Below are 27924 nucleotides of genomic sequence, written 5' to 3'. Positions count from 1 at the left end.
GCTGTGTCCCATACGGTTTGTGATATATAAAAATGATGTGGATGAGAACCTGGGGATTTGATCAGCAATTATGTGAATGACACAAAGACTGGCTGAGTCGTTGACAGTGAGGAAGGAGGTCTGAGTTAGAGGAAGATATAAACAGAGTGGTTAGATGCGCTGATGAAATTTAATGCTAGAATTAATAACAAGACAAAACGTACTCAGTGAATGGGAGGACTAGGAAGCACAGAGGAACAGGGAGATTTTTGGGCACTTGTCCACAAATCCCTGAATGTGGCAGGACATAATTAATTAGATAATTAAGAAAAAAAAACAAAAGATGCTTGCCTTTATCAGTCAAGACATAAATCATAAGTGCAGAGAGGCTGTGCTGAAGTTTAAGTTCTACAGAACTTTGATTAGGCCACAGCTGGAGTACTGCCTACAATTCTGGTCACCATACTATCAGAAGGATTTGACTGTGCTAGACAAGGTGCAGAAGAAATCTACTAGGATATATCCTGGATGGAAGATTTTAGTTATGAAGAGAGAGTGAATAAGCTTGGGTTGTTTACATTGAGGAGAGAAGATTGATGGAGACTTGATGGAGACTTGATAAGATTATGAGGGGCATAGACAGGGTGGATAAAAGCAGCTGTTCCTTTACTTGAAGGATCAGTAACAAGAGAACACATTTATAAGGTGGAAGCCAAGAGGTATAGAGGGGATTTGAGGAAAAATTTCACCCAAAGGGTGGTAGAGATCTGGAATGCACTGCCTGGGAAGGTAATTGAGGTGGATAATCTCACACCCTTTAAAAATTACTTCAATGAGCACTTGCAATGTCACATTATTTAAGGCTATGAACTTAGTGTTGAGAAGAGAGGCTAGTGTAGATTTAGTGTAATTTTGGTGGCATAGACTCAGGCTGAAACTTTTTTTTCCCTGTACTGTATGATATTCTTACATGCACACATCTTGTGCCTGATTCAACTCAAAAACATTTGACAGCCATTTCTTGGTTTGTTCCTCAGGAAAATGCCTTGACCAGAGTAAAGTTGCCTGATCTGAAACATAAACAAAGCTTAGCAATTAGTTGTCAGATATCATCTCCCGGTTACATTCAATTTACTTTTTAAAAATTCATTCATGGAGTGGTGTGATTGCTGCCTGGATCAGCATTTAGTGCCCATTTCTTAAGAAGCTGGTGATGAGCTTCCCTTTTGATCCACTATAGTCTGCTTACTCAATGTACCCATAAAATGTTAAGGAGGAAGTTCCAGGATTTTGATCCAACAACACTGAAGGATTGGCAATATATTTCCAAATTGGAATATAGTGAGTGGCTTGGAAGGAATTTGAAGGTGGCATTCCCAAGTGTCTGCTGCCGTTGTCACTGTCCAGATGGTAGTGGTGTTATGGACCAGGCCAGACCCCCTCAAAACATTTCAAGAAGATAGCCCAGATCCTAATTTTTCTAGTGGTTTTAAGCAAGTATAAAATAGATATTCCAGGAGTGATGTAGCTGGCCCACCCACTCAGTTTTAAACAAACAGAATTTATCTACAGCCTACTGAATGAAACATGAATGAAACAGAACCAAATTTAGAAAATCTTAACTTCTCTGAAAACCCAATAGACTCTATCACAACTTAATGATGCTATTCCAAATACTTGCCACATCCCCATAAATACCACCTTTGCAAAAAAAGTAAAATCAAACACAGGTTCTTACAGGAGAGATGTTAGAGAGAGAGAGGAATAGCATGGAGCTGTATCTTTGCAGGTCCAAACTGCTTGCTAAAACCAAACCAAACCCTGAACTGGGAGAACTGGCCACACCCTCTTCATTGTACAAGTGTTTAAAAAAACACTTAAAAAGCTTTTTCAAGTAGATATTTCCAGACATATCGAAACCACTTCCTTTACGACCCCTTGTGAAAAAGAAACAAGGACAGAATAACCTTGTTAAAGGAGCAGCATCATCACACCTCCCTCTTACAAAAATAAAACATCAATATCCAAAGACAGTTTCATTTAAAAACCCCTTAATTTTAAATTGTTAGTACATTACAACACACATACACATTACATTGGCTATAAACATGCACATCTCTCCACGCTTCAGGCTCTCTACCTTTATTCCTGATGAAGGCTTTTGCCCGAAACGCCAATTTCGCTGCTCATTGGATGCTGCCTGAATTGCTGTGCTCTTCCAGCACCACTGATCCAGAATATAAACATGCACTACTACATTCTATTTCAGTCCATGTACTCCTGCCACCGAACAGCTCCATTTATCATCCAAGTCTCAACAATGCATCAGCAATCATGTTTCCCTGTCCTTCAGCATTCACAATTTTCAGACTGAATAGCTGTGACAACAAGCTGCATCTAAATGATCTGGAATTTTTGTCCTTAAACTTTTCCACAAAATTCACAATGGGTTATGATCACTTTATAGGACCGTCTCAGATACATTACTGGTAACATGTTGAAATGTTGTAATACCAACACCATCTCAAAGTCTCCTTCTCAACTGTTGAATATTTCTGCTGATGAATGTTCAATTTCCTGGAGAAATACCTGGTTGATCTTTCTATCTTCTCATCATCATCCTATAAGAACACAGCACCGACACCTACAAGGCTTGCATCAATAACCACCTTGAATAGCTTTGTCTAGTTAGGTATGGCTAACACAGGGGTAGTGGTTAACAGCTTTCAGGCTGTCAAATGCCTTCTGACAGTCTGCTGTCCACTGAAACTTCTTGCTTTCTTTCGTAATTCAGTAAGTGGAACAGCCACACTGCTAACATCTGGTATGAATTTTCGATAAAATCCACTTAATCCCAGGAATCATAGCACTGCTTTTTTTCAAAAAAAAAATCAATGATATGGGAAACTCCCCATTTACCTTTGTTTTTTCATTCAGTGGGGCCCTTGGTCCATGTCCAATAACATGGCCCAGGAAGGTGACTTGAGCTTTGGCAAATTCACTTTAGCCAGGTTTATCACCAAGCCTGCCTTCCAAAGTCGATCGAACAATTCTGGTAAATTTTACAGATGTTCCTTCAATGCGTGATTAACAATCACCAGGTCATCAATATAACCTATACAATTGGATAATCCGGAAATGACCTTATTGGTTAGTTTCTGAAATGTGGCTGGAATTTTTCATACCAAATGGCATGATTTTAAATTGATAGAATCCATTTGGCATTATGAAAGCCAAAATTGTCTTCGCTATTTCAGACAATGATGCCTGCTAGTATCCTCTGAGCAAGTCCAACTTAGAAATATAAGTTGCTTGTCCCACCTTCTCAACAGAGTCTTCCAAACGTAGAATTGAATATGCATTAGTCTTTGTAACTGCATTGATTTTGTGATAGTCCATACATAATCGTTGGGTACTATCTGGTTTTGGCATAATTACTGTGGATGAGCTCCAATCACTGTAACTCATTTCGATTATGTTGCCATAGAGCATACATTCAATCTCCTTTTGAATCTAGGCCAACTTTAGAGGGGCATGCCTATAAGGATGTTACTTAATTGGAACAGCATCTTCTATATCTACATCATACATAATTAGGTTAGTATTTTCCAGCTTATTTCCACATATCTCCCCATGCGATAGCAATAATTCTTTCAGGTCATTTTGAATTTCCTTTGGAAGGTCACTCAATAATTTATCCCAATTTTTGACAACCATCTCATTGTCCAATTTAAACTTAGGAATGTCCAATTCAGAATTCTCTAAACTTGGTTCTTCATTGTGTTGTAACCAATAACATACTCCCTTTTTGCTTTCCTTCCTGGTCAAAACACCTTTTGAGCATATTTCACATAACATACACTGGGAGATTTCTTTCTGTTTGGAGTCCTTATCAAATAGTTTACCTCATTCAACTTCCTTTCGACTGGATAGGGTCCACTAAACCTTGCTTTTAAAAGCTCGCCTATCACTGGAAGTAACACTAACACCTTATCTCCAGTAGCAAAATTGTGAGTTTTTGATTTGTTGGTCTGTTCCCTGTTTCATTGTATTTTGTGTGATACGTTTAAATGCTGTCTAGACAACTCACCCGCTCTATTTAATTGTTTGCAAAAATTTGATACATAGTCCAAACATATGGTTTCTGAATTCTGACTTACCAATTTCTTCTTAATCAATTTTAGCAGTCCTCTCACTTCATGCCCAAAAATGAATTGAATTTGGTTAATTTATTTGGTGCATTTCTGATGGCAAAAAATACAAATGGCATTCCTTCATCCCAATCATCTAGATAGTCTTGACTATAAGACCTCATCATTGTTTTTAATGTCTGATGCCACCTTTCTATCATTCCCTGGAATTTTGGGTGGTAAGCAGTAGATTTGAATTGTTTTATTCCTAAGCAGTCCATATCTTCCTTGAATAATTTTGATTTAAAGTTTTACCCTTGATCTGATTGTATCTGTTGGTAGTCCGTATCTAGAGAAAAAATTGAGTGACACCTCTATAATTCTTTTAGCTGTGATATTGTATAATGGAATGGCTTCTGGAATCTAGTGGACACATTCATACTTGTTAACAAATACTGATTTCCACTTATTGTTTTGGTAGGGGTCCTACGCAATCAATTAAGACTCTTGTAAAAGGCTCCTCAAATGCAGGAACACAAAGGTGCAGGCTTTATTACTGCCTTTAGTTTTCCAATTATCTGACATGTACGACTGTCTGGAAAAATTCAAGTACATCCTTTTGCAGTCCAGGCCAGTAAAAATGTTCCAGTATTTTAGCTCCAGTTTTCCTTATCCCAAAATGACACCTTAATAGTAGTTCCTATTACCCACAACATCTCCTTTTCATAACTCACTGGCAATATGACTTGATGAACTTTGTTCATTTCTCATTTACCTGAATATGTGATGGTCTCAGTTTTCTCATTAAGGCATTATTTTTAAGATAATAGCATTCAGGGATGCATTTGGATTCTTTTTCTGTGTATGCCTTTTGATACAATCACTTTACTTTTTCATCTTTCTGCTGTAGCTCAGTTAATTTCTCTGAGCTAAAGATATCTACTTTGTTAGCCATCTGCTCCTGGTTTGTGTCAACCATATGATTCAACAGGATCTCTGCTAATGCCACTTCAACTTTCTTATCTGTACTCTTTGATCTCTCCAGTTTCAACTGATGACATTGTGACCTCGTTATTACACAGTCAGGAAAATTCCCAGGATATGCTTTCTGCAATACATCAGCTGCCTAAGTTTCCAACCGCAGTAGGCAGCACTCCTACATGTGAACCTACATATCAATAGCAAACACAAATTGTATTCCTGGAGCTGACAGTTTTTCCAGTACTCCTACCACCACTTCTCCACTCTTTACTAGACACTCTAATCTCATTCTACATAACTGAGCACTTTTGGTCTCACCATGAATTCCCGTTACTAGCACTTTTTCTGGCAATAGTCTTCTAGAGATACAGATCTCCTCATCTTTCAACAGCTTAGACTGACAGGATCCTGTATATTCTAAAAATTGTAACCTATTTACCGGCTGCTCCTGGTCTATGTGAGTAAACTTACCTTCGCAAGTATATAGTTTAGGAAGATCTGGCACTTCCTCCTTAACCAACTTCTGACCAGATTGTACATTCTGGTGCAGCTTTTTAGCCTCCGCTGTGCTTTCCATTACCACTCCAACAAAATTCACTGGCTTATCCTGTTTTCCTACATCTGTCTTCCGGGTGCTTTTTCTAAGCCACCAACACTGATTTCAAGGGCTTACTTGACTACTTTATTGCAGTGAAAATACCTGAGCTTCTTAATTTCTTTTTCCCCTTCAAGGGTTTCCTTCTTACCCTGTGATAAGTTATCCTTATGATCTTCATTGAGATCTATCTTTCCCTCACCATGTGAGGATTTCTCTTTTTCCCAATTTCTATCCCTCATGGATTGAAATTGACTTTAGAAGCCAAGCTTTGATTAAAAACCAACCTCATAATCATTAGCCATTTCAGCTGCTAATCGTGCCATTTTAACTCAGGTCTTCCACTCGAATTCTCACTACCTCAGAAAGTGAATGTTCAAACTCCTCCAAAATCATTGTCTAAGAGTGTCATACTTTTGCTCTATTTTTAATGACCTTATCACCTATCAAAATTACTTTGTTTGATTCTTTCAAACTCAATGTAGGTTTGGCCAGGGTTCTTCCTTAGATTCTTGAAGTGCTGTCTATATGCTTCTGGCACAAGCTCATATGCACTTAAAATGGTTTTCTTCACCTCCTCATATGCCCCAAATACTTCCTCTGATAGTGATGCAAATACCTCATTAGCTCCACCTACAAGTTTTGTTTGGATCAACAAAACCCACATGGTGATTGGCCAGTTCATTTGTTTAGCCATCTTCTGAAAGGAGATGAAAAAGGCTTTTATACCTTTCTGATCAAATTTAGGCATTGCTTGAATATATTTAAAGCATCCCCATCAGGCCTTTGGCTACCATGGGTTTGCCATCCTTTTAAGCAGAATTTCCTGTCTAAATGCCGACCTATGAAGTTCAAACTCCCTCTCTTTCTTCCATTCCTCTCTCTCCTTTTCTCTATCTATTTTGTTCTACTAGGGCTTTTCTTTTTCTCTCTCTTCTGCCTTTAATCATAATTCAAAACAGTTTCATTCCTTTTTCTTTTGTCTCTAACTCAAGAAGCTTCTTTTTCAATTGAATTTTAGACGTCTCCAAAGTTTCTGTTGGCATTTCCAGCAAATTTAAATGTTGAGCTATAGGTGTAATCATCTCTCTTCTCCTCATAGAAGGAGGCAGTTCCAACTCCAGCTCGACTGCCAATTCCAGCATCTTCTCCTTGTTCACCTTTTGTGGAGTCCATAAAGTCACTTCTTCACTGCCAGAAAACTCTTAGTGACTGAAATCAACACTGTTTAAACCAACTAAATTCAATACCCAGAACAACAGACACTAACACTTACCAATCGCTGCCTTTGAGTCCAACAAGCCTAATCCTAAATCAGAACAAGTCCCGCAAACAGCAACAATCCTGCAATCTCTGATGGACCAGGCCAGACCCCCTCAAAACATTTTAAGAACTTTTCTAGTTGTTCTAAGCAGGTGTAAAATAGATATTTCAGGAGTGATGCAGCTGGCCCAACCACTCAGTTTTAAACAAAACAGAATTTACTTATAGACTACTGAATGAAACATAAACAAAAGAGAGCCAATTTTAGAACAACCTAACCTATCTGAAAACTCAATCGACTCTATCACAACTTAATAATGCTATTCCAAACACTTGCAACATCCCCAAAAACACCTCCTTGGCAAAAAAAGGTAAAATTAAACACAGGTTCTTACAGGAGAGATGTCAGTGAGAGAGAGGATCAGCAGTTCCAAATTGCTTGCTAAAACCAAACCAAACCCTGAACTGGGAGAACTGGCCATTCCCCTTTCATTGTACAAGTATTTAAACAAAAACACTTAAAAGCTTTTTCAAGTAGATATTTCCAGACACATCAGAACCTCTGCCTTTATGACCCCTCTTGAAAAAAACCGAGGACAGAATAACCTTGTTAAAGGAGCAGCATCATCACAGTGGCCATGGGTTTGAATGGTGCAGTTAAGGAGCCTTGGTGAATTTCTGTGGTGAAACTTCCAGATGATAGTGAGTATCAGTGGTAGATGAACGTAACTTTTCAAACAAAGACTTGGACTGCCCTACTGTTAAGCATTTGGTGGAATTTGTTAAATATATGTTCAAGAATTTTTTTTTATCAATATGTAGATGTATGTACTGGAGAAGCAGCAAAATCTGACCTTCACTCAAGAAGTAAGGAAAGGAAAATGACTGAATTGTTCATTGGGGAGCACTTTGGGACAAGTGATCATAACTCTATTAGTTTTAAAATAGTTATGGAAAAGGGTAGCCCTGTATAAAAGTTAAAGTTCTTAATTTGAGTAATGCAAACTTTGATGGTATGAGACAGGAACCATCAAGAGTTGATTGGAGCATACTGCTCATGGGAAAAGGTGTGACTGGCAAATGGGATGCTTTCAAAAGTGAGTTAGTGGAGTTTAGAGGCTTAATGTTCCTGTTAGAGTGAAGGGTAAGGCTGGTAAGACTTGGGAACAATGGATGAATAAAGATATTGAGGCTCCGGTCAAGAAGAAGCAGTCATATATTAAGTATAGACAACTGGGATCAAGTGAATTCTCTTCAAGAGTCTAAGGTGTGTAGGGGCATTCTTAAGAGGGAAATCAAAAGGGCAAAAAGGGGATAGGAGATATCCTTGACAAGTAAGGATAGGGATAATCCAAAGAGATTCCACAAGTACACTAAGAGTAAAAGAGCAACAAGGGAGAGAATAGAGTCCCTTAAAGATCAACAAGGTCACCTATGTGTGGAACCAGAGGAAATGAGAGTTACTAAACAAATATTTCATGTCAGTTTTTACTGTGAAGGAAGAAATGGAAGCTAGAGAATTCGGGGAAATAAACATTGATGTCTTGAAAACAGTCCACCTACAGAAGAGGAAGTGTTGGAAGTTTTAAAAAAGGTGGATAAATCTCCAGGACCTGATCAAGTGTATTCCAGGATAGTTTGGGAAGTTAAAGAAGAATTTACAGGACTCCTAGCAGTGATATTTGCATCATCTACAGTCACAGATGAGGTGCCGGAGGATGAAGGGTAGCTAATGTTGTGCCTTTATCTAAGGAAGGCCGTAAGGGAAGTTTGGGAGCTATAGACCTGCACGTCCGACATCAGTGATAGGTTAGTTATTGGAGAGGATTCTCAGAGATAAGATTTAAATGCATTTAGAGGGGCAAGGACTGATTAGGGATAGTCAGCATGGCTTTGTGTGTGGGAAATCATGTCTCTCAAACTTGAATGAGGTTTTTTTTTAAGGATGTAACCAAAAAGATTGATGAGGACAGAGCAGTAGACGTTGTCAACATGGAATTTAATAAGACCTTAGACAAGGTTCCATATGGTAGACATGTCAAGTTAGATCTCATGGAATTCAGGGCGAGCTTGTCAATTGGACATAAAAGTGGCCTGATGGTAGGAAACAGAGGGTGGTAATGGAAGGTTGTTTTCAGAATGGAGGCCTGTTGCTAGTGGTGTTTCACAGGATCGATGCTGGGTCCACTTTTGTTGTTTGTTTGTCTTTTATGTAAACTATTTAAATGAGAATTTAGGAGGCAAGGTTAGTAAGTTTGCAGATGACACCAATATTGGTGCTATAGTGGACAGTGAAGAAGGTTATCTAAGATTACAAAGGAATCTTGAATGGTTGGGTCAATGAACTGAGGAGTGACACTTGGAGTTTAATTTGAGTAAGTGCGAGGTATTGCACTTTGGTAAAATAAACAAGGTCAGGACTTATATAGTTGATGGTAAGGCTCTGGGTAGTGTTTTAGATTAGATTAGATTACATTACAGTGTGGAAACAGGCCCTTCGGCCCAACAAGTCCACACCGACCCGCCGAAGCGAAACCCACCCATACCCCTACATTTACCCCTTACCTAACACTACGGGCAATTTAGCAAGGCCAATTCACCACACCGTGCACATCTTTGGACTGTGGGAGGAAACCGGAGCACCCGGAGGAAATCCACGCAGACACGGGGAGAATGTGCAAACTCCACACAGTCAGTCGCCTGAGGCGGGAATTGAACCCGGGTCTCTGGCGCTGTGAGGCAGCAGTGCTAACCGCTGTGCCACCGTGCCGCCCAGAACAGAGACTCCTGTTAGCTACATAATTCTTGGAAAGTTGTATCTCAGGTAGATAGGGTGGCTAAAAAGATATTTAGCACTCTTGCCTTCATCGCTCAGAACACTGAGTTTAGGTGTTGGGGCATAATTTTGAGGTTGTACAGGACATTGATAAGGCCACTTTTGGACTACTGTGTACAGTTCTGGTCACCTAGCTATAGGAAAGATATTATTAAATTGAAGAGGGTTCAGAGAAGATTTACCAGGATGTTTCTGGGACTGGAGGGTTTGAGTTATAAGGATAGGCTGCGACTGTTTTCACTGGAGCATAGGCGTTTGAGGGGTGACCTCAGAGAGGTTTATAAAATCATGATGGGGATAGATAAGGTGACTAGCAAAGATCTTTTCCCTAGAATGCAGGTGTTCAAAACAAGGATGCAGTTACTGTGGTTCAAGGTTAGAATTTTATAATATACGTCTCTAGAGATCAGATTACACAATGTCGGTATGTATCCTCCACTCGATAGACTCCTCGTCTACATCTACACTGTAACTATCTATTTCCCTTTTTCTTCAAATGGTTTGTCTAGCTGCCCCTACAGACAGTAATTTAAGGTACAGAATTTGAATATTGCTGAAAAGAGGCATATTTTGTTATAGCCTTTCATCTTGCCCTCAGGAAATTGTAAATAATACCAATGTAAAGGGCAACAGCATATTATACTGTATGTGGAGAGAGTGCTCCATGTTGCCGTGGAAAATGTAGCAGTTAGATGATGACTGACAGTTAACTCCCAAAGTTTTTTTGAGGTATAGCAAATATTATACAGTCATAGAATCAGATCTAATGTGGGACACTGTATTTTGAGTTTGCTAGCACTGGCCAATTGCGTACAATGTGGTACCTAGCCTGTTATGAAAACTCAAAGAGCTAAATAATCCCAAGCATGCTGACAATTAAAAAAAAAGTGACAGCCATTTCCTGATTTACTTCTTAGGGTACAGTATTCCCAATTCTTAACAAATTCAGGAAAAAATGTCTTTATCCAATTAGATTTCTTTGTAATAAACAATCTGGATAAATGCAAGTTTTGCATTTTGGTACCACTAACAACAATTGCGTTCATACAATTAATGGCAGGATCTTGGGCAATGTTATACAACAGAGGGACCTAGGGGTGCAGGTACATAATTCTTTGAAGATTGCATCACATATATGCAGGGTGGTTAAAAGGCATTTGGCACCCTTGCCTTCATTGTTCAGTCCTTTGAATATAGGAATTGGTAAGTCAAGTTGCGGTTGTAGAGGATATTGGTGAGGCATCTTCTGGAATACTGGGTTCAGTTTTGGTCACCCAGTTAGACGAAGGATATTATTAAGCTGGAGAGATTTACCTGGTATGGAAGGTGTGAATTATAAAGAAAAGCTGGATAGACTACGAACAAATAAACCTAATAACGCAACATGACTTCTATGCCATATATAAAAATGAGACACGAAGGCTCAGTTAGGGCGCTTGAGAGTTACAAGTTAGCCAGGAAGAACCTAAAGGCAGAGCTAAGAGGAGCCAGGAGGGGACGTGAGAAATCTTTGGCAGGTAGGATCAAGAAAAACCCTAAAGCTTTCTATAGGTATGTCAGGAATAAAAGAATGACAATGGTAAGATTAGGGCCAGTCAAGGACAGAAGTTGGAAGTTATGCATGAAGTCTAAAGAGACAGGAGAGGCGGTTAATGAATGTTTTTCATCAGTATTCACACAGGAAAAAGATAATGTTATCGAGGAGAATACTGAGATACAGGCTATTACACTAGATGAGATTGAAGTTCACAAAGAGGAGGTGTTGGCAATTCTGGAACGTGTGAAAATAGGTAAGTCCCCTGAGCTGGATGGGATTTATCTAGGATTCGCTGGGATGCTAGGGAGGAGATTGCAGAGCTTTTGGCTTTGACCTTTATGTCGTCATTGTCTACAGGTATAATATCAGAAGACTGGAGGATAGCAAATGTTGTCCCCTTGTTCAAGAAGGAGAGTAGAGACAACCCTGGTAATTATAGACCAGTGAGCCAAAAGTCTGTTGTGAGCAAGGTTTTGGAAAGGATTATAAGATATAGGATTTATAATAATCCAGAACGGAATAATTTGATTAGGGATAGTCAACATGGTTTTGTGAAGGGTAGGTCATGCCTCAGAAACCTTATTGAGTTCTTTGAGAAGGTAAAGCAGCTGGTGTGGTGTGTATGGATTTCAGTAAAACTTTTGATAAGGTTCCATTGTAGGCTATTGCACAAAATACGGAGGCATGGGATCGAGGGTGATTCAGCAGTTTGGATCAGAAATTGGCTAGCTGTAAGAAGTCAGAGGGTGGTGGTTGTCCTATCCACCCAGGTCCCGGAACTCCCTACATACGTTCGGGACACCACCCATGCCCTCCACCTCCTGCAAGACTTTCATTTCCCCGGTGCCCAACACCTTATTTTCACCATGGACATCCAGTCCCTCTACACCTCCATCTGCCATGACCAGGGCCTCCAAGCCCTCAGTTTCTTTTTCTCCCAACGTCCCCACCAGTACCCTTCCACTGACACTCTTATTCATTTGGCTGAACTGGTCCTCACCTTTTAACAATTTCTCCTTCCAATCCTCCCACTTCCTACAGACAAAAGGGATAACCATGGGCACCCACATGGCCTCCAGCTATGCCTGTTTCTTTGTCAGCTACCAACTTCTGGAGATACACTGGCAATACTTCCCACCTCTTCCTTCGCTACATTGATGATTGCATTGGCACCACCTCGTGCTCCCATGACAAGGTCAAATAGTTCATCAGGTTCACCAACACATTCCACCACTACCTTAAATTCACCTGGACCATCTCTGACACCTCCCTCCCCCTCCTAGACCTCTCCATCTTCATCCGAGGACCGAATCAACACTGACATTTTTCTTACAAAACCATAGACTCCCATAGCTATGTGGATTACACCTCCTCCCACTGTACCTCCTGCAAAAATGCTATCCTGTATTCCCAATTCCTCCCCCGCATTTGCTCCCAGGAGGACCAGTTCCACCACAGAACAAACCAGATGGCCTCCTTCTTTAAAGACCGAAATTTCCCCTCCCACATGGTTGAAGATGCCCTCCAATGCATCTCACCCACGTCCCGCACCTCCACCCTTGAACCCCACCCCTCCAACCGCAACAAGGACAGAAACCCCTGGTCCTCACCTTCCACCCCACCAACCTGCACATAAATCACATCATCCGCCGACATTTCTGCCACCTTTAAATGGACCTCACCAGCAGGAATATATTGCCCTCCCCACCCCTATCCACTTTGCACAAAGACCATTCCCTCCGCGACTACCTAGTCAAGTCCATGCCCCCTATCAAGCCACTCTCCCCTCCTGGCACCTTCCACTGACACCGCAGGAATTGAAAAACCTGTGCCCAGACCTCCCTGCCTTACCTCCGTCCAAGGCCCCAAATGAGCCTTCCACATCCATCAAAGTTTCACCTGCACTTCCAAACATGTCATTTATTGTATCCATTGCTCCCGATACGGTCTCCTCTACATTGGGGAGACTACATGCCTTCTCATAGAGCGCTTTAGAGAATATCTCTGGGACACCTGCACCAATCAAACCTTCCAGCCTGTGGCTGAACATTTCAAATCCCCCTCCCACTCTGCAAGCCCATGAACGTCCTGGGCCTCCTCCATCGCCACTCCCTCACCACCCGATGCCTTATCTTCCATTTCTGGACCCTTCAACTCCAAGGCATTAATGTGGACTTCACCAGTTTCCTCATTTCCCCGCCCCCACCTTACCCCAGTTCTAACCTTTCAGCTCAGTACCGCCCTCATGTCCTTTCCCACCTGTCAATCTTCTTTCCCACCTATCTGCTCCACCCTCCTCTATGACCTATGACCTTTACTCCCACCTCCATCCATCTATTGCACTCTCAACTACCTTTTCCCCAGCCCCAGCCCCAGCCCCAGCCCCATCCACCCTCCCATTTATATCTCCAGCCTCATTCCTGATGAAGAGCTCCTGCCCAAAACATCAATTTTCCTGCACCTCTAATGCTGCAAGACCTGCTGTGCTTTTCCAGCAACACATTCTCAAAGGTTGATGGGAGATGTTCATTCTGAAGTTCAGTTACTTGTGGTGTACTGCAAGGATTTGTTTTGGGGCCACTACTGTTTGTCATTTTTATTGATGACCTGGATGAGGGCGTAGAAAAATGGGTTAGTAAATTTGCAGATGACACCAAGATCGGTGGAGTTGTAGTCAGTGCGGAAGTGTGTTGCAAGTTACAGAGGGACCTAGATAAGTTGCAGAGCTGGGCTGAGAGGTGTCAAATGGAGTTTAATGCAGAAAAGTGTGAGGTGATTCCCTTTGGAAGGAGTAACAGAAATACAGAGTACTGAGCTAATGGCAAGATTCTTGGTAGTGTGGATGAGCAGAGAGATCTCGATGTCCAGGTGTACAGATTCCTGCAAGTTGCCACCCAGGTTGATAGGGTTGTTATGAAGGCGTACGGTCTGTTGGCTTTTATTAGTAGAGGGATTGAGTTTCGGAGCCATGGGGTCATATTGCAGCTGTACAAAACTCTGGTGCGGCTGCACTTGGAGTTTTGTGTATGGTTCTGGTCGCAGCATTATAGGAAGGATGTGGAAACATTGGAAAGGATACAGAAGAGATTTACCAGGAAGGTCTTATGAGGAAAGGCTGAGGGACTTGAGGCTGTTTTTGTTAGAGAGAAGGTTAATAGGTGACTTAATAGAGGCATCTAAGATGATCAGAGGGTCAGACAGGGTGGACAGTGAGAACCTTTTTCCTCGAATGGTGATTGCTAGCACGAGCGGACATAGCTTTAAGCAGGAAAAGCACTAAGCAGGAAAAAGGAAGGGAAAACCCTCAACACACAGGAAAGGAATATCCTAAAAGGACTCAGAAAAGACATTATAATCCTACCTGCAGACAAAGGGCACATGACCGTCATCCTAAACAGAACACAGTACATTGAAAAGGTGAGCTCACTGCTTGCAGATACCAACATCTACAAACAGGTGGCAATAGACCGAACTCCACAGCTAGGTAAAAACATTGACTGCAGATGCTGGAAACCAGATTCTGGATTAGTGGTGCTGGAAGAGCACAGCAGTTCAGGCAGCATCCAAGGAGCTTCGAAATCGACGTTTCGGGCAAAAGCCCTTCATCAGGAATAAAGGTGATGAACGGCTTTTGCCCGAAACGTTGATTTGGAAGCTCCTTGGATGCTGCCTGAACTGCTGTGCTCTTCCAGCACCACTAATCCGAACTCCACAGCTAGAAATCCGTACCACAGCTTCATTGAAGAAGCTTCATAAATCAGGCGAAATTAACAACAGATCTCCAAAAAAATGAAATCTGATGGATCCAACACATCTCGCTTCCATGAATTACCTAAGGAATATAAAGCAGGCACCCTCCTCAGACTCAGTCTCACTTCCTGGCACACCAACATACAGACTAGTAATGGAACTCCACCTAAAACTGAAATACCTAGTAGAAGACTCATGCCACTCCATCCACTCCACCCAAGAATTCCTGAAGGTCAAAGACACCGAAATAAAAGAGGATGAAATAATGGTCTCCTTTGACATACCAGCCCTATTCACATCAATCAACATCAACCTGGCCAAAGAAAAGCTGACCACACTACTAGATGAACAAAGAATACAAATTCTATGACAACATCCTCAAGCTAGTAGATCTGTACCCACTTCACCATCAATGACAAGACTTACAAACAAATCAACAGAATATCCACGGGATCACCAATATCAGGCTTCTTAACAGAAGCAGTAATGTAGAGACTCAAATGAACAGTCCTCCCCACAATCCATCCTAAACTTTGGGTCCGCCACATAGATGACACCCTTGTCATCACAATACAGAACAAATTAGAGGAAACCTACATCATCAACAACACCCTTACTGGCATAAATTTCACAAAAGAGGAAGAGAACAAGAACAGGCTCCCCTTTCTAGATGTCACAGTGTAACAAACAGTTAATGGAGAACTGCAGACCAGCATCTATAGGAAAGCAACACACACTGACCAGATATTTAACTACAGAAACAATCACTCCAACACCCACAAACAGAGCTGCACTAGGACATTAATTACATGGGCCACAACACACTGCAGCACCCAGGAACTATGAGCAACAGAAGAAAAATGCTTATTCAGCGTATTCAAGAATAGTGGGTGCCCGTTAAACACAGTCTGCCAATTCTTAAACAACAAACCCAAGCGAGTAGACAAAACACGCCCAGAAACTCTCACAACACTACCATACATCAAAGACATCTCCAAGACGACTATCAGGCTACTCTGACCCCTTGGCATCATGGTAGCCCACAAACCTACCAACACATTGAAACAGCAACTGATGAACCGAAAGGACCCTATACCAACAACCAGCAAGATTAATGTCATTTACAAAATACCCTGCAAGGACTGTAACAAACACTACATTGGACAGACAGGTAGAAAACTAACTACCAGGATACACAAACACCAACTAGTCACCAAAAGACATGGCCCACTATCACTACTATCCTTACATACAGATGAAGAAGGATACCACTTTGACTGGGACAACACATCCATCCTAGGATAGGTTAAACAGAGACATGCATGGGAATTCCTACAGGCTTGGCATTCAAACTAGAATTCCATCAAATAACGTATCGATTTGGACCCCATTTACCAACCTCTGAGAAAAATAACCGGAAAGGATATCACCCACCTTAACAGACCAAGGCACACAAATAGAAAGCAGAACAGAGCACCAGCACTTCACAGGAGGCTCACTGATGATGTTAGCATGGTGACAAAACATCTGAAAACAAACCTTCCAGCTCAGCGAGCAAACGTACAACCTGAACATACCTTTAAATTGAGGGGGATAGATATAGGACAAATGTCAAAAGTAGGTTCTTTACTCAGACAGTAGTAAGAGTGTGGAATGCACTGCCTGGAACAGTTGTGGACTCGTCAAGATTAAGGGCATTTAAATGGTCATTGGATAAACAAAGGATGATAATGGAATAGTATAGGTTACATGGGCTTTAGACTGGTTTCACAGGTTGGCGCAACATCGAGGGCTGATGGGCCTGTACTGCACTGTAATGTTCTATGTTCTATATCCTCGGTATTCCGAAGTAATATTTATAGCACAAAACCAGATAATTCGTTGAGTGGTCTAGCCTGCTTTTCAAGCTCCACATCCTAAACCTATGAACGTAACTTGCTATTCCTTTGTATCTCAATTAATTATCTACCTGCCCTGAAATGCATCCCTGCTACTCACCTTAACAATGCAGAACTAAATTAATTGCCTATATTGTTTTACAAATAAAGTCAGGAAAATGATATGCAGTAGCACAACAATGCAGCTTAAACTATCCACATTACTTATTTCAAAATCAGTTTTGAAACTAGTCAAGCTTTTACTTCAAAAGATCATGTTTGTACAGATTATTACTTACAGAATCAAATGATACTCCAAATAATAACCTGATCTTATGAAGATGGTCTGTAAAATTCTAGGTTTGAGCCACAGTAACAAAAATTTTGACAAAGAAGAACCTTATAGAACGTGGCCTCAAATAGACAATATCAGAAAAAGGCTGAGAATTTTGTAGCAAGTAATTGCATGACAGAGACACAATGCATATTCATAATGTGTTGTGGAGTTATTTAGACTTACCACATGTGGCTATCAGCATTCTGGGGACCCAGTTTAACTGCATCCATAGCTATCTCCTTACCTGGAAAGGATATTGTGAACACTTTAATTTTTGCTGTGTTTACAATTCAACAAAGCTGGATTTACTCCAAAAAGGTGTTAATAGAAGTGAAATGCCTCAACGTCAACACCTTTTGTGGTTAATTTTGACCAGAAGCTGAGCAGGACCAGCAGAATAAATACTGACGTTACAAAAGCAAGGCAGAGACTGAGAATTCCTCACTGAATAACTCATCTATTGACTCAAAATCTATCCACCATTTACAAAGCTTACCAATACTCACCAATTCTCTGGATAAGTGCCATTCCAATAACATTTAAGAAGTTTGGCACCATCCAAGATGGACCAACTCACTTGACTGGCATATCAGCTATTTTCAATGTTTGGCCTCTCCATCAGGAATGCACAAGAGTGGATACCAAAAAAAATGCACCAAAGCAACTTGCAAAGCTTCTTCTACACCTCTCAAACTCATAATATCAACTAAATCAAAAACCAAGGGTAGCAGACATCTGGGTCACCACCACTTGTAAATTCTCTTCAAAGTCACACAGTGTCCTAACCTGAAATTATATCACTGTTCCTTCACTGCCACTAGGTCAAAAACCAGGAATTCCCTTTCTGGAAACACTGGGAATGCAGCTGCACTAGATTGTCTCTAGTTTGTTCAAGATGACAGCTCATCATCACCTTCTCAAGGGTAATGGAGGTATTAACAAAATTCTGGGCTTGCCAATGACATGCACATTTCCTGAAAATATAATGAATACAGGCCAGTTAAAACCATAATTTCATGAACTGAATACGTCTTTAAGTACAAATGGGCCATGTTTGCTATGTTTTGCTTGACAACAACACTTTTTGAGAATATGGAGTGTAATAGGATAGAAATCACTGTTGTAAGAGAGAGAAAGGGTAATCAAATTATAACATTTTCATACAGAGGTAGCGTGTTCCCTTTTGTAGGGAAGAACAGAACGAGTGGACATTAATCTCATGGTCAACAAGAAACTAACTGGGAGTTCAACTGAAACTTCTTCACACAAAGATAATAGACAATAATATGGAATTCACTACCAAGGAGTGGTTGAAGTAAATAGTACACATGAATTAAGGGAGAACAAGACAACAATGAGGGAGAAGGTAAAGTAATATATTTAAATAAAAAAGATTAAAGGAAATTCAACTGATACAAAAATACTACCATTGACTGGTTGACTTGAATGGCCTATTTATGTTCACTATACCATTAAGTATCGGAAATGGGGTAGGCCATTTGGCGCCACCTCGTGCTCCCGCGAGGAGGTTCAGCAATTCATCAACTTCACCAACACATTCCATCCTGACCTTAAATTTACCTGGACCATCTCTGACACCTCCCTCCCCTTCCTGGACCTCTCTATCTCCATTAATGACGACCGACTTGATACTGACATTTTTTACAAACCCACCGACTCCCACAGCTACCTGGATTACACCTCTTCCCACCTTACCTCTTGCAAAAATGCCGTCCCGTATTCCCAATTCCTCCGCCTCTGCCATATCTGCTCCCAGGAGGACCAGTTCCACCACAGAATACATCAGATGGCCTCCTTCTTTAGAGACCGCAATTTCCCTTCCCACGTGGTTAAAGATGCCCTCCAACGCATCTCGTCCACATCCCGCACCTCCGCCCTCAGACCCCACCCCTTCAACCGTAACAAGGACAGAACGCCCCTGGTGCTCACCTTCCACCCTACCAACCTTCGCATAAACCAAATCATCCGCCACCTCCAAACAGACCCCACCACCAAGGATATATTTCCCTCCCCACCCCTTTCCGCCTTCCGCTAAGACCGTTCCCTCCGTGACTACCTGGTCAGGTCCACGCCCCCCTACAACCCACCCTCCCATCCTGGCACATTCCCCTGCCGCTGCAGGAACTGTAAAACCTGCGGCCACACCTCCTCCCTCACCTCTATCCAAGGCCCTAAAGGAGCCTTCCACATCCATCAAAGTTTTACCTGCACATCCACTAATATCATTTATTGTATCCGTTGCTCCCAATGCGGTCTCCTCTACATTGGGGAGACTGGGCGCCTCCTAGCAGAGTACTTTAGGGAACATCTCCGGGACACCCGCACCAATCAACCATACCGCCCTGTGGCCCAACATTTCAACTCCCCTCCCACTCTGCCGAGGACATGGAGGTCCTGGGCCTCCTTCACCGCCGCTCCCTCACCACCAGACGCCTGGAGGAAGAACGCCTCATCTTCCGCCTCGGAACACTTCAACCCCAGGGCATCAATGTGGACTTCAACAGCTTGCTCATTTCCCCTTCCCCCACCTCACCCTAGTTCCAAACTTCCAGCTCAGTACTGTCCCCATGACTTGTCCGGACTTATCCTACCTGCCTATCTCCTTTTCCACCTATCCACTCCACCCTCTCCTCCCTGACCTATCACCTTCATCCCCTCCCCCACTCACCCATTGTACTCTATGCTACTTTCTCCCCACCCCCACCCTCCTCTAGCTCATCTCTCCACGCTTCAGGCTCACTGCCTTTATTCCTGATGAAGGCTTTTGCCTGAAACATCGATTTCGAAGCTCCTTGGATGCTGCCTGAACTGCTGTGCTCTTCCAGCACCACTAATCCAGAATCTGGTTTCCAGCATCTGCAGTCATTGTTTTTACCTCATTTGGCCACCAAGCCTGCTCTGCCATTCAATAGCATCATGGCTGATCCAACAGTCCTTCCGTCCACTTTTCTGCCTTTTCCCATAATCCTTAATTCCCTTATCTATCTCATCTTTAAAATATACACAGGGTCTCAGCCCCTACAACTCTCCGTGGTAAGGAGTTCCAAAGACACCTAATCTGAATATTGAATTCTCTTATGTTATGTTCACTATTTCTTCGGGAATATTTTACAATGAGGTAATTTATTAATTACCTATGCAATCATTCACGGTATTAAACACAAAGTGGCAATTTTAGAAAATACAAATATACCAGAAGAAAAGAGTAGTAAAAAGATAATGAAAGCATAGTAGTATAATAATCAGGGTAATTTTATCAAATAAAATTAGATTACTGTTGGATTGCAAGCCAAGCCCTTCCCTCTAATTTATAATTCTTGACACACTAAAAACTAAATATGAAATTGGGCCAGTACCTTTCTTGGTTGTCAGTCACAAACTTAGTCCCTAAAGAGCTGTCGTCATTGAGCCTTAATACCTTGTTTGTAGACACAATACACTAACTGGGTCTAACTAGAGTCTTATAAGGGTTCAGCATAACCTTCTTGCTCTTGTACTGTATGGCCCTATAATAAAGCCAAAATGTTGTATGCTTATTATTACTCTCCACCTGTCCTGCCATTTTTAATGACTTATGTACATATATACGCAGGTCTCTAGTCCTACATACCCTTTAGAGTAGCACCCTTTATCTTGTGCTGCCTTTCCATGTTCTTGCTACCAAAATGTATCACCTCACACTTCTCTGCACTGAATTGAATTTCAATACCTGCGCATTCCACCATAAGACCACAAGATGTAGGAGCAGAAGTAGGTCCTTCAGCTGATCAATATTGCTCTGCCATTCAATGAGCTAATCAGACAACACTTAGTTCAATTTTCCTGCCCTTCCCCACCCATAGCTCTCGAATGCCTTACAGATTAAAAATCTGTCCAGCTCAGCACAGAGTACACTGAACGACTCAGACTTTATATCTAATTTCTCATCTCTGTCTTAAATACGTGACCTGTTATTCTGAAATTATGCACTCTGGCCCTAGATTCTCCCGCAAGAGGAAATATCCTTTCCACATCTATTCCGTCGAGTCCTTGAATAATCTTGTATATTTAAATAAACTCATCTCTCATTCTTCTGAATTCCAACAAATACAGGTCCAACTTACTCAAACTCTTCTCATAATATAATCCCTCCATATCTGGGATTAGTCTAGGGAACCTACTCTGGACTGTATCCTCTGCCATTATATCCGTCCTTGGATAAAGGGCCCCAAAAGAATTTACAGTATTTCATCTGTGTTCTGACCAATGCCTTGTTTGATTTATACCCTTAATGGTAAGGTCCTAGGGAGTACTGCTGAACAGAGAGACCTTGGAGTGCAGAATCATAGCTTCTTGAAAATGGAGTTGCAGGTAGATAGGATAGTGAAGAAGGCATTTGGTATGCTTTCCTTTATTGGTCAGAGTATTGAGTACAGCAGTTGTGATGTCATGTTGCGGCTGTACAGGTCATTGATTAGGCTACTGTTGGAATATTGTGTGCAATTCTGGTTTTCCCTGGAACGTTGGAGGTTGAGGGGTGACCTCACAGAAGTTTATAAAATCATGAAGGGCATGGACAGGATAAATAGACAAGGTCTTTTCCCTGGTATAGGGGGAGTCCAGAACTAGAGGGCATACATTTAGGGTGAGAGGGTAAAGATATAAAAGGACTGAAGGGGCAACTTTTTCACACAGAGGATGGTGCTTGTATGGCATGAGCTGCCAGAGGAAGTGGTGGAGGTTGGTACAATTGCAACATGTAAAATGAATAGGAAGGTTGTAGAGGATATGGGCCAAGTGCTTGCAAATGGGACTAGATCAGGTTGGGATATCTGGTCGGCATGGACAAGTTGACCGAAGGGTCTGTTTCCATGCATACATCTCTACAATTCTACTCAGGGCAAAGCGTGGCACTAGAAAAGCACAGCAAGTTAGGCAGCATCCAAGGATTAGGAGAGTTGCTGTTTCAGGCATAAGCCCTTCATCAGGAATGTGGTAGAGGAGATGACCTGGGGTGTAGTGAGAGAGACTCACTGTGGTCGTTGTGGAAGAAGAAGGAGATCTTCTTCAAGGTAGGCATCCTTAGAAAAGGCTTTGCAGTAAGGTTATAATGACTAGGAGAAAGTGAGGTCTGTGATCAGAATCAAAAGTGTGGCACTGGAAAAGCACAGCAGGTCAGGCAGCATCTGAGAAGCAGCAGATGCAACGTTTCAGACATAAACCCTTCATCAAAAATGTGGGTTATTCATTAGTCGGGGTAAATGTAGAGTAATAGGGCAGGGGAATGGGTCAGTGTGGATTTGTTGGGCCTAATGGCCTGCTTCCACACTGTAGGGATTCTATGATATGAGATGTCCAGTCTGTGTGGGAAGAAACCAGTTCCCTCAGCCGAATGGTCAATAAGTGAGGGAAATACACTTAAAGTAATTAGAAGAAGAATCAGAAAAGATGAGGTAAGTTTTTTTACTCAAGAGTGGTATGGATTTGGAACCCTGCCTGAAAGAATAATAGAGGTGAAATCCTCAACTCATTTTAAGGTGAAGTCCCACACCCTCTGGAAATATAGACCAAATACTTGAAAATGGAATTGATTTGGGTAAGTTGTTTCTCAGTCAACACAGACACAATAAACAGAGTGGCCTACTTCTGTGCCATAAACTTTAGTACATATTCTAAACACCTGAAAAGGTGGAATGTGCAGGGGCTTGGGAGGTGGCTGGGGAAGTACATGAATTGCTCCGTATGAAACATGAAGGGTCTATGACACAACAATGGCACTTCCTGGATAACAGGATTAGTTTGAAACCTTTTTATTCATGCATTAGAAGGCAATAGTGGGTCTTGTTCTTGAACTGTTGCAGTCTTTATTATGGAGGTGCTTCCATGATTATGATTCAGCAACAGAAAAAGAAATGTATGCCTCAGTCAGGGGAATTTGGAGGTGATGGCATTCCCATGATCTTGCTGCTCAGATCCTTCTCAACAGCTATGGTTTAATGACTGCTAGTTGCTGTTAAAGTGCGAGGTGTTACAGTATATAAAATATAATGCATTCACAGTGCACTGATGACTACTTAGTCCTTCGGCATCTAGGACCATAAGAATATAGGAGCAGAAGTAAGTCATTCAGCCATCAAGGCTGAACCGCCATAATAATAAGCCTCACTTTCACTTTCTTGCCTTTTCCCCATAACCCTCAATTCCCTTATTGAATAAAAATCTATCTCAACTTTGAATATATTTAATGACCCTGCCTCGACAGCCCTTTGTAGTAAAGAATTCCACAGATGCACAGCTTTCAAAAGAAATTCCTTCTCTGTCTTAAATTGTGACCCCTTATTCTCAGATTACGCACTCTAGTCCAAGGCGCTCTCACAAGGGGAAATAACCTTTTGACTAAATCACGTGTTGTGAGATTTTTAATATTGTATCACATTAACCTAGTTAACGATATTCTCACCTCTGATCAGAAAGTTGCACATTGAAGGAGGACTTGGATTAGTGAGCAGGCATACACTTGATGATTAATGTGAGAAATGTACAGTATTTTGACAGAGAAAAAAAGTAGATACAATAGTATCCGAGGAGCAGGGGAATCAACGTTCTGGGCAAAAGCCCTACATCAGGAATCAGCCCTCCTGATGAAGGGCTTTTGCCCGAAATGTCAATTCTCCTGCTCTTTGGATTATGCCTGACTCCCTATCTTTATGCCTGCCCTAAACAGTGCAGTAACAGTAGTAATATGACACTTTTATCGCTGCCTGAGAGGTCAATATAAGACAACACAAGGTAGGGATGCTGTAAACATTCAGGTAAACACAAAGAGAGCAAGTGAAAAGCCTAGATAAGCAACATGGTCCAGTCCATGGGTTATGTGCGATCTTAGTTGCAGCTTTACAATGATTGCTGCCAGTGCAGCCTGAAATATGGCATTAAAGATGTGTCTTTTAATTGGTTTGGGGATGTGCCACAAGAGGTCTTAAAGGTTGGTGTGTCAGATGCCAATGCCTGTGGCCATGGGTTGCACGTGACTGGTGCCCATGGAGTGTGCCCTGAGATACTGGTATTTAGTTTCCAGCAAATATGTAGTTTTGAGCAAGTGGTGTTCTGCATCCACTAACAATCGTTTTGGCTTTCTCGGGTTTTTCTGATACCTAGCTTGTTTGGCAAGATGGGACATTAAATACTAATGAGATGAGTTGTGGTGTTAAAAAAGCATTTAACAATCAGTAATATCTGTCTATTGACATCTAGCCGCTGCTTCAAGAGAATCTTGTCCCATTGCTTGTGAAAAGCATAAAAGACGGAGCAAGATGAGCATGGGTTGATAATCAGAGAATGAAGAATTTTATGCAAGAAAATTAATTAGTAACCTTCAGAAGGAAATTCTACAAATGCATGTTGGGGAAAAAAAAATCAATTGGATTGCTTTTCTAAGGAGCTGTCACAGGCACAATGGGTTGAATGGTCTTCTGTGCTATATGATTTTATGAATCAGGCCTAAAGTTAGGAATTGAACTGTTATTCAGAGGTGGCAGTCCACTGCACGTAGAAAGAACGTAGCACAGATATAGATGCTACATAGACCATTCAACCCTGACCTTTGCATCTGCACCAGAAAACTAAGTTCCAACATCTAATATGGATTCCAGCTAACCGTCCTCCAGTTTAACCTCAACTGAAGTTATTGTTGTTAGTGTCTTTTATAAAGATATTCTTGAATGCATTCTCCTCTCTGCCATCGCTTCATACTAGATGAGACTTTTTAAAATTGTAGCATAATGATTCACCCCACAGTTGAGATATTAAATACAGTTCCTCTCCAGTATAGACTTCACCCACCATTACTGGAACAGTCATTCTTTCTGCATCTAACTTAGTCAATATTGATACGCACTGATGGTCATTGCCGCTTATAAATCTTTTAACACTGAGAAAGCGTCCTGAGGAAAAAGGGTGCCAAAGAAGGGTCATACTGAAACACTATTTCTCGCTCCACTGAGGAGGAAGGGGAGAGAGAGAAAGAGGCAGAGGGAGACAAAGAAAAAAAAACTTTTCACGTCACCAGTATGAGGTCTGAGTTTAGTCCTGAGAAGTAATGAAAAAAGATGTGAAAAGTTCATTTCAATTCAATTTTGTCCCAATATCATCCCATAAACTGAGCTTTAGAATAGCAATCCTGCCATCCTGCTCTGACTTTTTAAGTGCCCACAGCATACCTGGAATGGCTTCTATACATGAGATTAACCATTAATTATTAAATTATAATTATTTTAATTCCTTTTATTCATGACTGTTAGAAATAAGGTTGGGAAACCTTCTCATTTCGTACAGAACTTTCACAGCAATCAAATTTAAAGACAATTTTCCTGCCTTAATCAGCATTATATCTCAAACCAGATTAGAAGATAGTAAGATATTTTCAAACACAATAGCAAACTTTCATTTGTTTGCAACTTTTAAAATTAACAAGCCAACAAAACAACTGCTTTTGAATTATCAGGGTGCATTTTATGTCTTAAATAAAACAGCATGGAAAATCAAACATTATATTCACATCTTACCAATTACTGCATAGTTTTTCTTGTCTTCTACATCCACTGCTATGTCATGCATATCAGCATATGCCCGTGCTAATCGCCATAGAAATTCCACTTGGTCCCAAAACTTGAAACAATAAACAGTATTTATTGTGCATCTGTCATGTCTCTTACATTTTACCATTAAATAGTACATTCATTAATTCTTGAAAACAACTGCAATGTAAGGAACAAAAATGCACTGAGTCAATCCTGGTATGATTTATGATAAAATTAAATGGTCGAAATTTATTAAGAACTACAATAATTAAATGAAAATATTTTAACGTCACATTGGGTATTAAAGAAAGATCCTGTTGATGCCCATTCAATATCATAGCATAGAAACTATGTTACAGAGGAATCTCGATTATCCAAACGAGATGGGTGGGCACTATTTCATTCAGCTAATTGATTATTTGGTTAATTGATTCAATGCCTCTCCTCTGAGCCTCGAGGTTTCCTGAAATTTCATTTTTCCTTGCTCTGTTTCAGGGTTTGTTTCCAAGCACACACACACCTTGCGTGTAAGGGACGTGCAGCATTGTTGAAGCCTTCCTCACCCATCCCCCATCCCCAAATCAGTTCAATGGGATTGACACAGCGAGCACTCGCTAAATCTGCTCCCTGTTCAGGAGACTAGGCAGCAGCACACTGCATGTGAGCCCCTGCCAACCCCCCATCTGCCCCTCCCAACTCTGTTCAGCCCCGCTCCTGTCCGCGTCCGCCCGCGCTCTCCAATGCTGTCTGCCCCGCCCCCATCCAACCCGGCCACCCCACCCCGACCCCATGAGGCCCCGTCTGCCACCACCGCCCACCCTGCACCCCCCACCCCCCTCCATCCGCCCCCGCCGGGGCAGCCGAACTGGACACCAACAGTAAGACTGCTGCTGCCGCCTTTGGGGGATGGCTCAAAATAGCGCACACACACACCTTTTTACTACAACTTTTTGACAAGTTCCACCTTTGCCCTATACAGAACAACGTTGGAGAGATTATCTGGGGTGGAGGGGGTTAAGGGTACACCTTTGTGTAGAACTCCAGGGAAAGTGTGGGGAGAGAGAGGGCTGGCAGTCAGTCATTTGGAGACGGTGCCTGGGCTCCCATCGATGTCCAGGACTGTTCTCAGCAGCATTTCAGTAAACCAGGTTCATTTTTAATCATTGTAAACAAAAGACACGATCAGTGTTGAAACATCTCTTTGATGTAATGTTTCTATCAGGACTTTGAGATCTTCTTTGGATAATGTGAAATTCGGATAATTGATATTCGAATAATTGAGGTTCTTCTCTCTACAGGTATTGGAATAATAATCTAAAGACTTGGAGTAACAATTCAATGACCACATATATATTTCTTCTGAAAGAAAATAATGTGGAATAAAAAAAACTGTGATTTAGAAAAATCATCATAAAAAAAGCCAACTAATTGTGAATTGTTGACTGCATTCAAATCATGAGAATGATTCCAATGGAGGTAGATCTGAGAAGATTCACTTGGAAGGTCACCGGAGGGAGTGTCTTCTGAGCGAATGGGGATTCTATTCATTGGAATTTTGAAGAATGAGAGGTGATTTCATTAAGACATAGCAGATTCTTCACAGATGTTTCCCCTTATGGGAGAATCTAAGATCAGAGGGCATGGTCTCAGAATTAAGGGGCACACATTTAAGACTGACATGAGGAGGAACTTCTTCTCTCAAAGGATTTAAGAGTCTTTGAAAGTTCTTATCACAGAAAGGTGAGAGAGCAGGGTCCTTGCATATGTTTGAGGCTGAGATAGATAGATTCTTGATTAATCGCAATCAAAGGTTATGGGGAAAGGGCACGAAAGTAGACAGGAGGAGACATGATCCTATTGAATAGGTCAAGTCATCAAACAGCTGACTCCTGTTCCTGTTTGTTATGGTCTTATGATTGAAAATTTATTTTAAAAAGGCAGTTCCAAGCTAAAGACTCTGTGGGGACATGGGATGGACAAAGATCAAACAGTGTCTGTGAATAAATAAACAGGTCTATCATTTCAGGTGATGATACTTACATTGGAAGTGAGAAAATTTT

General features: G+C 41.4%; 1 protein-coding gene across 10 annotated transcripts in view; it reads right to left on the bottom strand.

Moving 5' to 3' along the window:
• The window catches only part of rmdn2 (regulator of microtubule dynamics 2), a 415905-nt gene that overhangs the window by 327074 nt on the left and 60907 nt on the right, over positions 1-27924 (bottom strand). For 7 of the 10 annotated variants that reach the window (XR_015754541.1, XR_015754542.1, XR_015754548.1 and 4 more), the window contains exons 3-4: positions 25850-25952; positions 950-1049 (exon numbers count right to left, since the gene is read on the bottom strand). The exons of 1 other annotated variant lie outside the window; for it this stretch is intronic. Coding sequence is in view for 5 of the 9 variants with exons in the window: in XM_043687200.2 (XP_043543135.2) it covers positions 950-1049; positions 25850-25952 (203 nt within the window). In the remaining 4 variants the exon portion in view is untranslated. Of the gene's footprint in view, positions 1-949; positions 1050-17468; positions 17530-25849; positions 25953-27924 lie in introns of all 10 variants that reach the window. 2 more of the 10 variants (XR_015754546.1, XM_087983582.1) reach the window with 1 other exon arrangement.

The sequence above is a fragment of the Chiloscyllium plagiosum genome, unplaced genomic scaffold, assembly GCF_037043375.1.
Source record: "Chiloscyllium plagiosum isolate Xiang-an unplaced genomic scaffold, Cpla_swu_hap1 HiC_scaffold_3, whole genome shotgun sequence".
Classification (NCBI taxonomy): domain Eukaryota; kingdom Metazoa; phylum Chordata; class Chondrichthyes; order Orectolobiformes; family Hemiscylliidae; genus Chiloscyllium; species Chiloscyllium plagiosum.
Note: the sequence above shows the minus strand (reverse complement) of the source record. Positions and strands in the feature narration are given on the sequence as shown.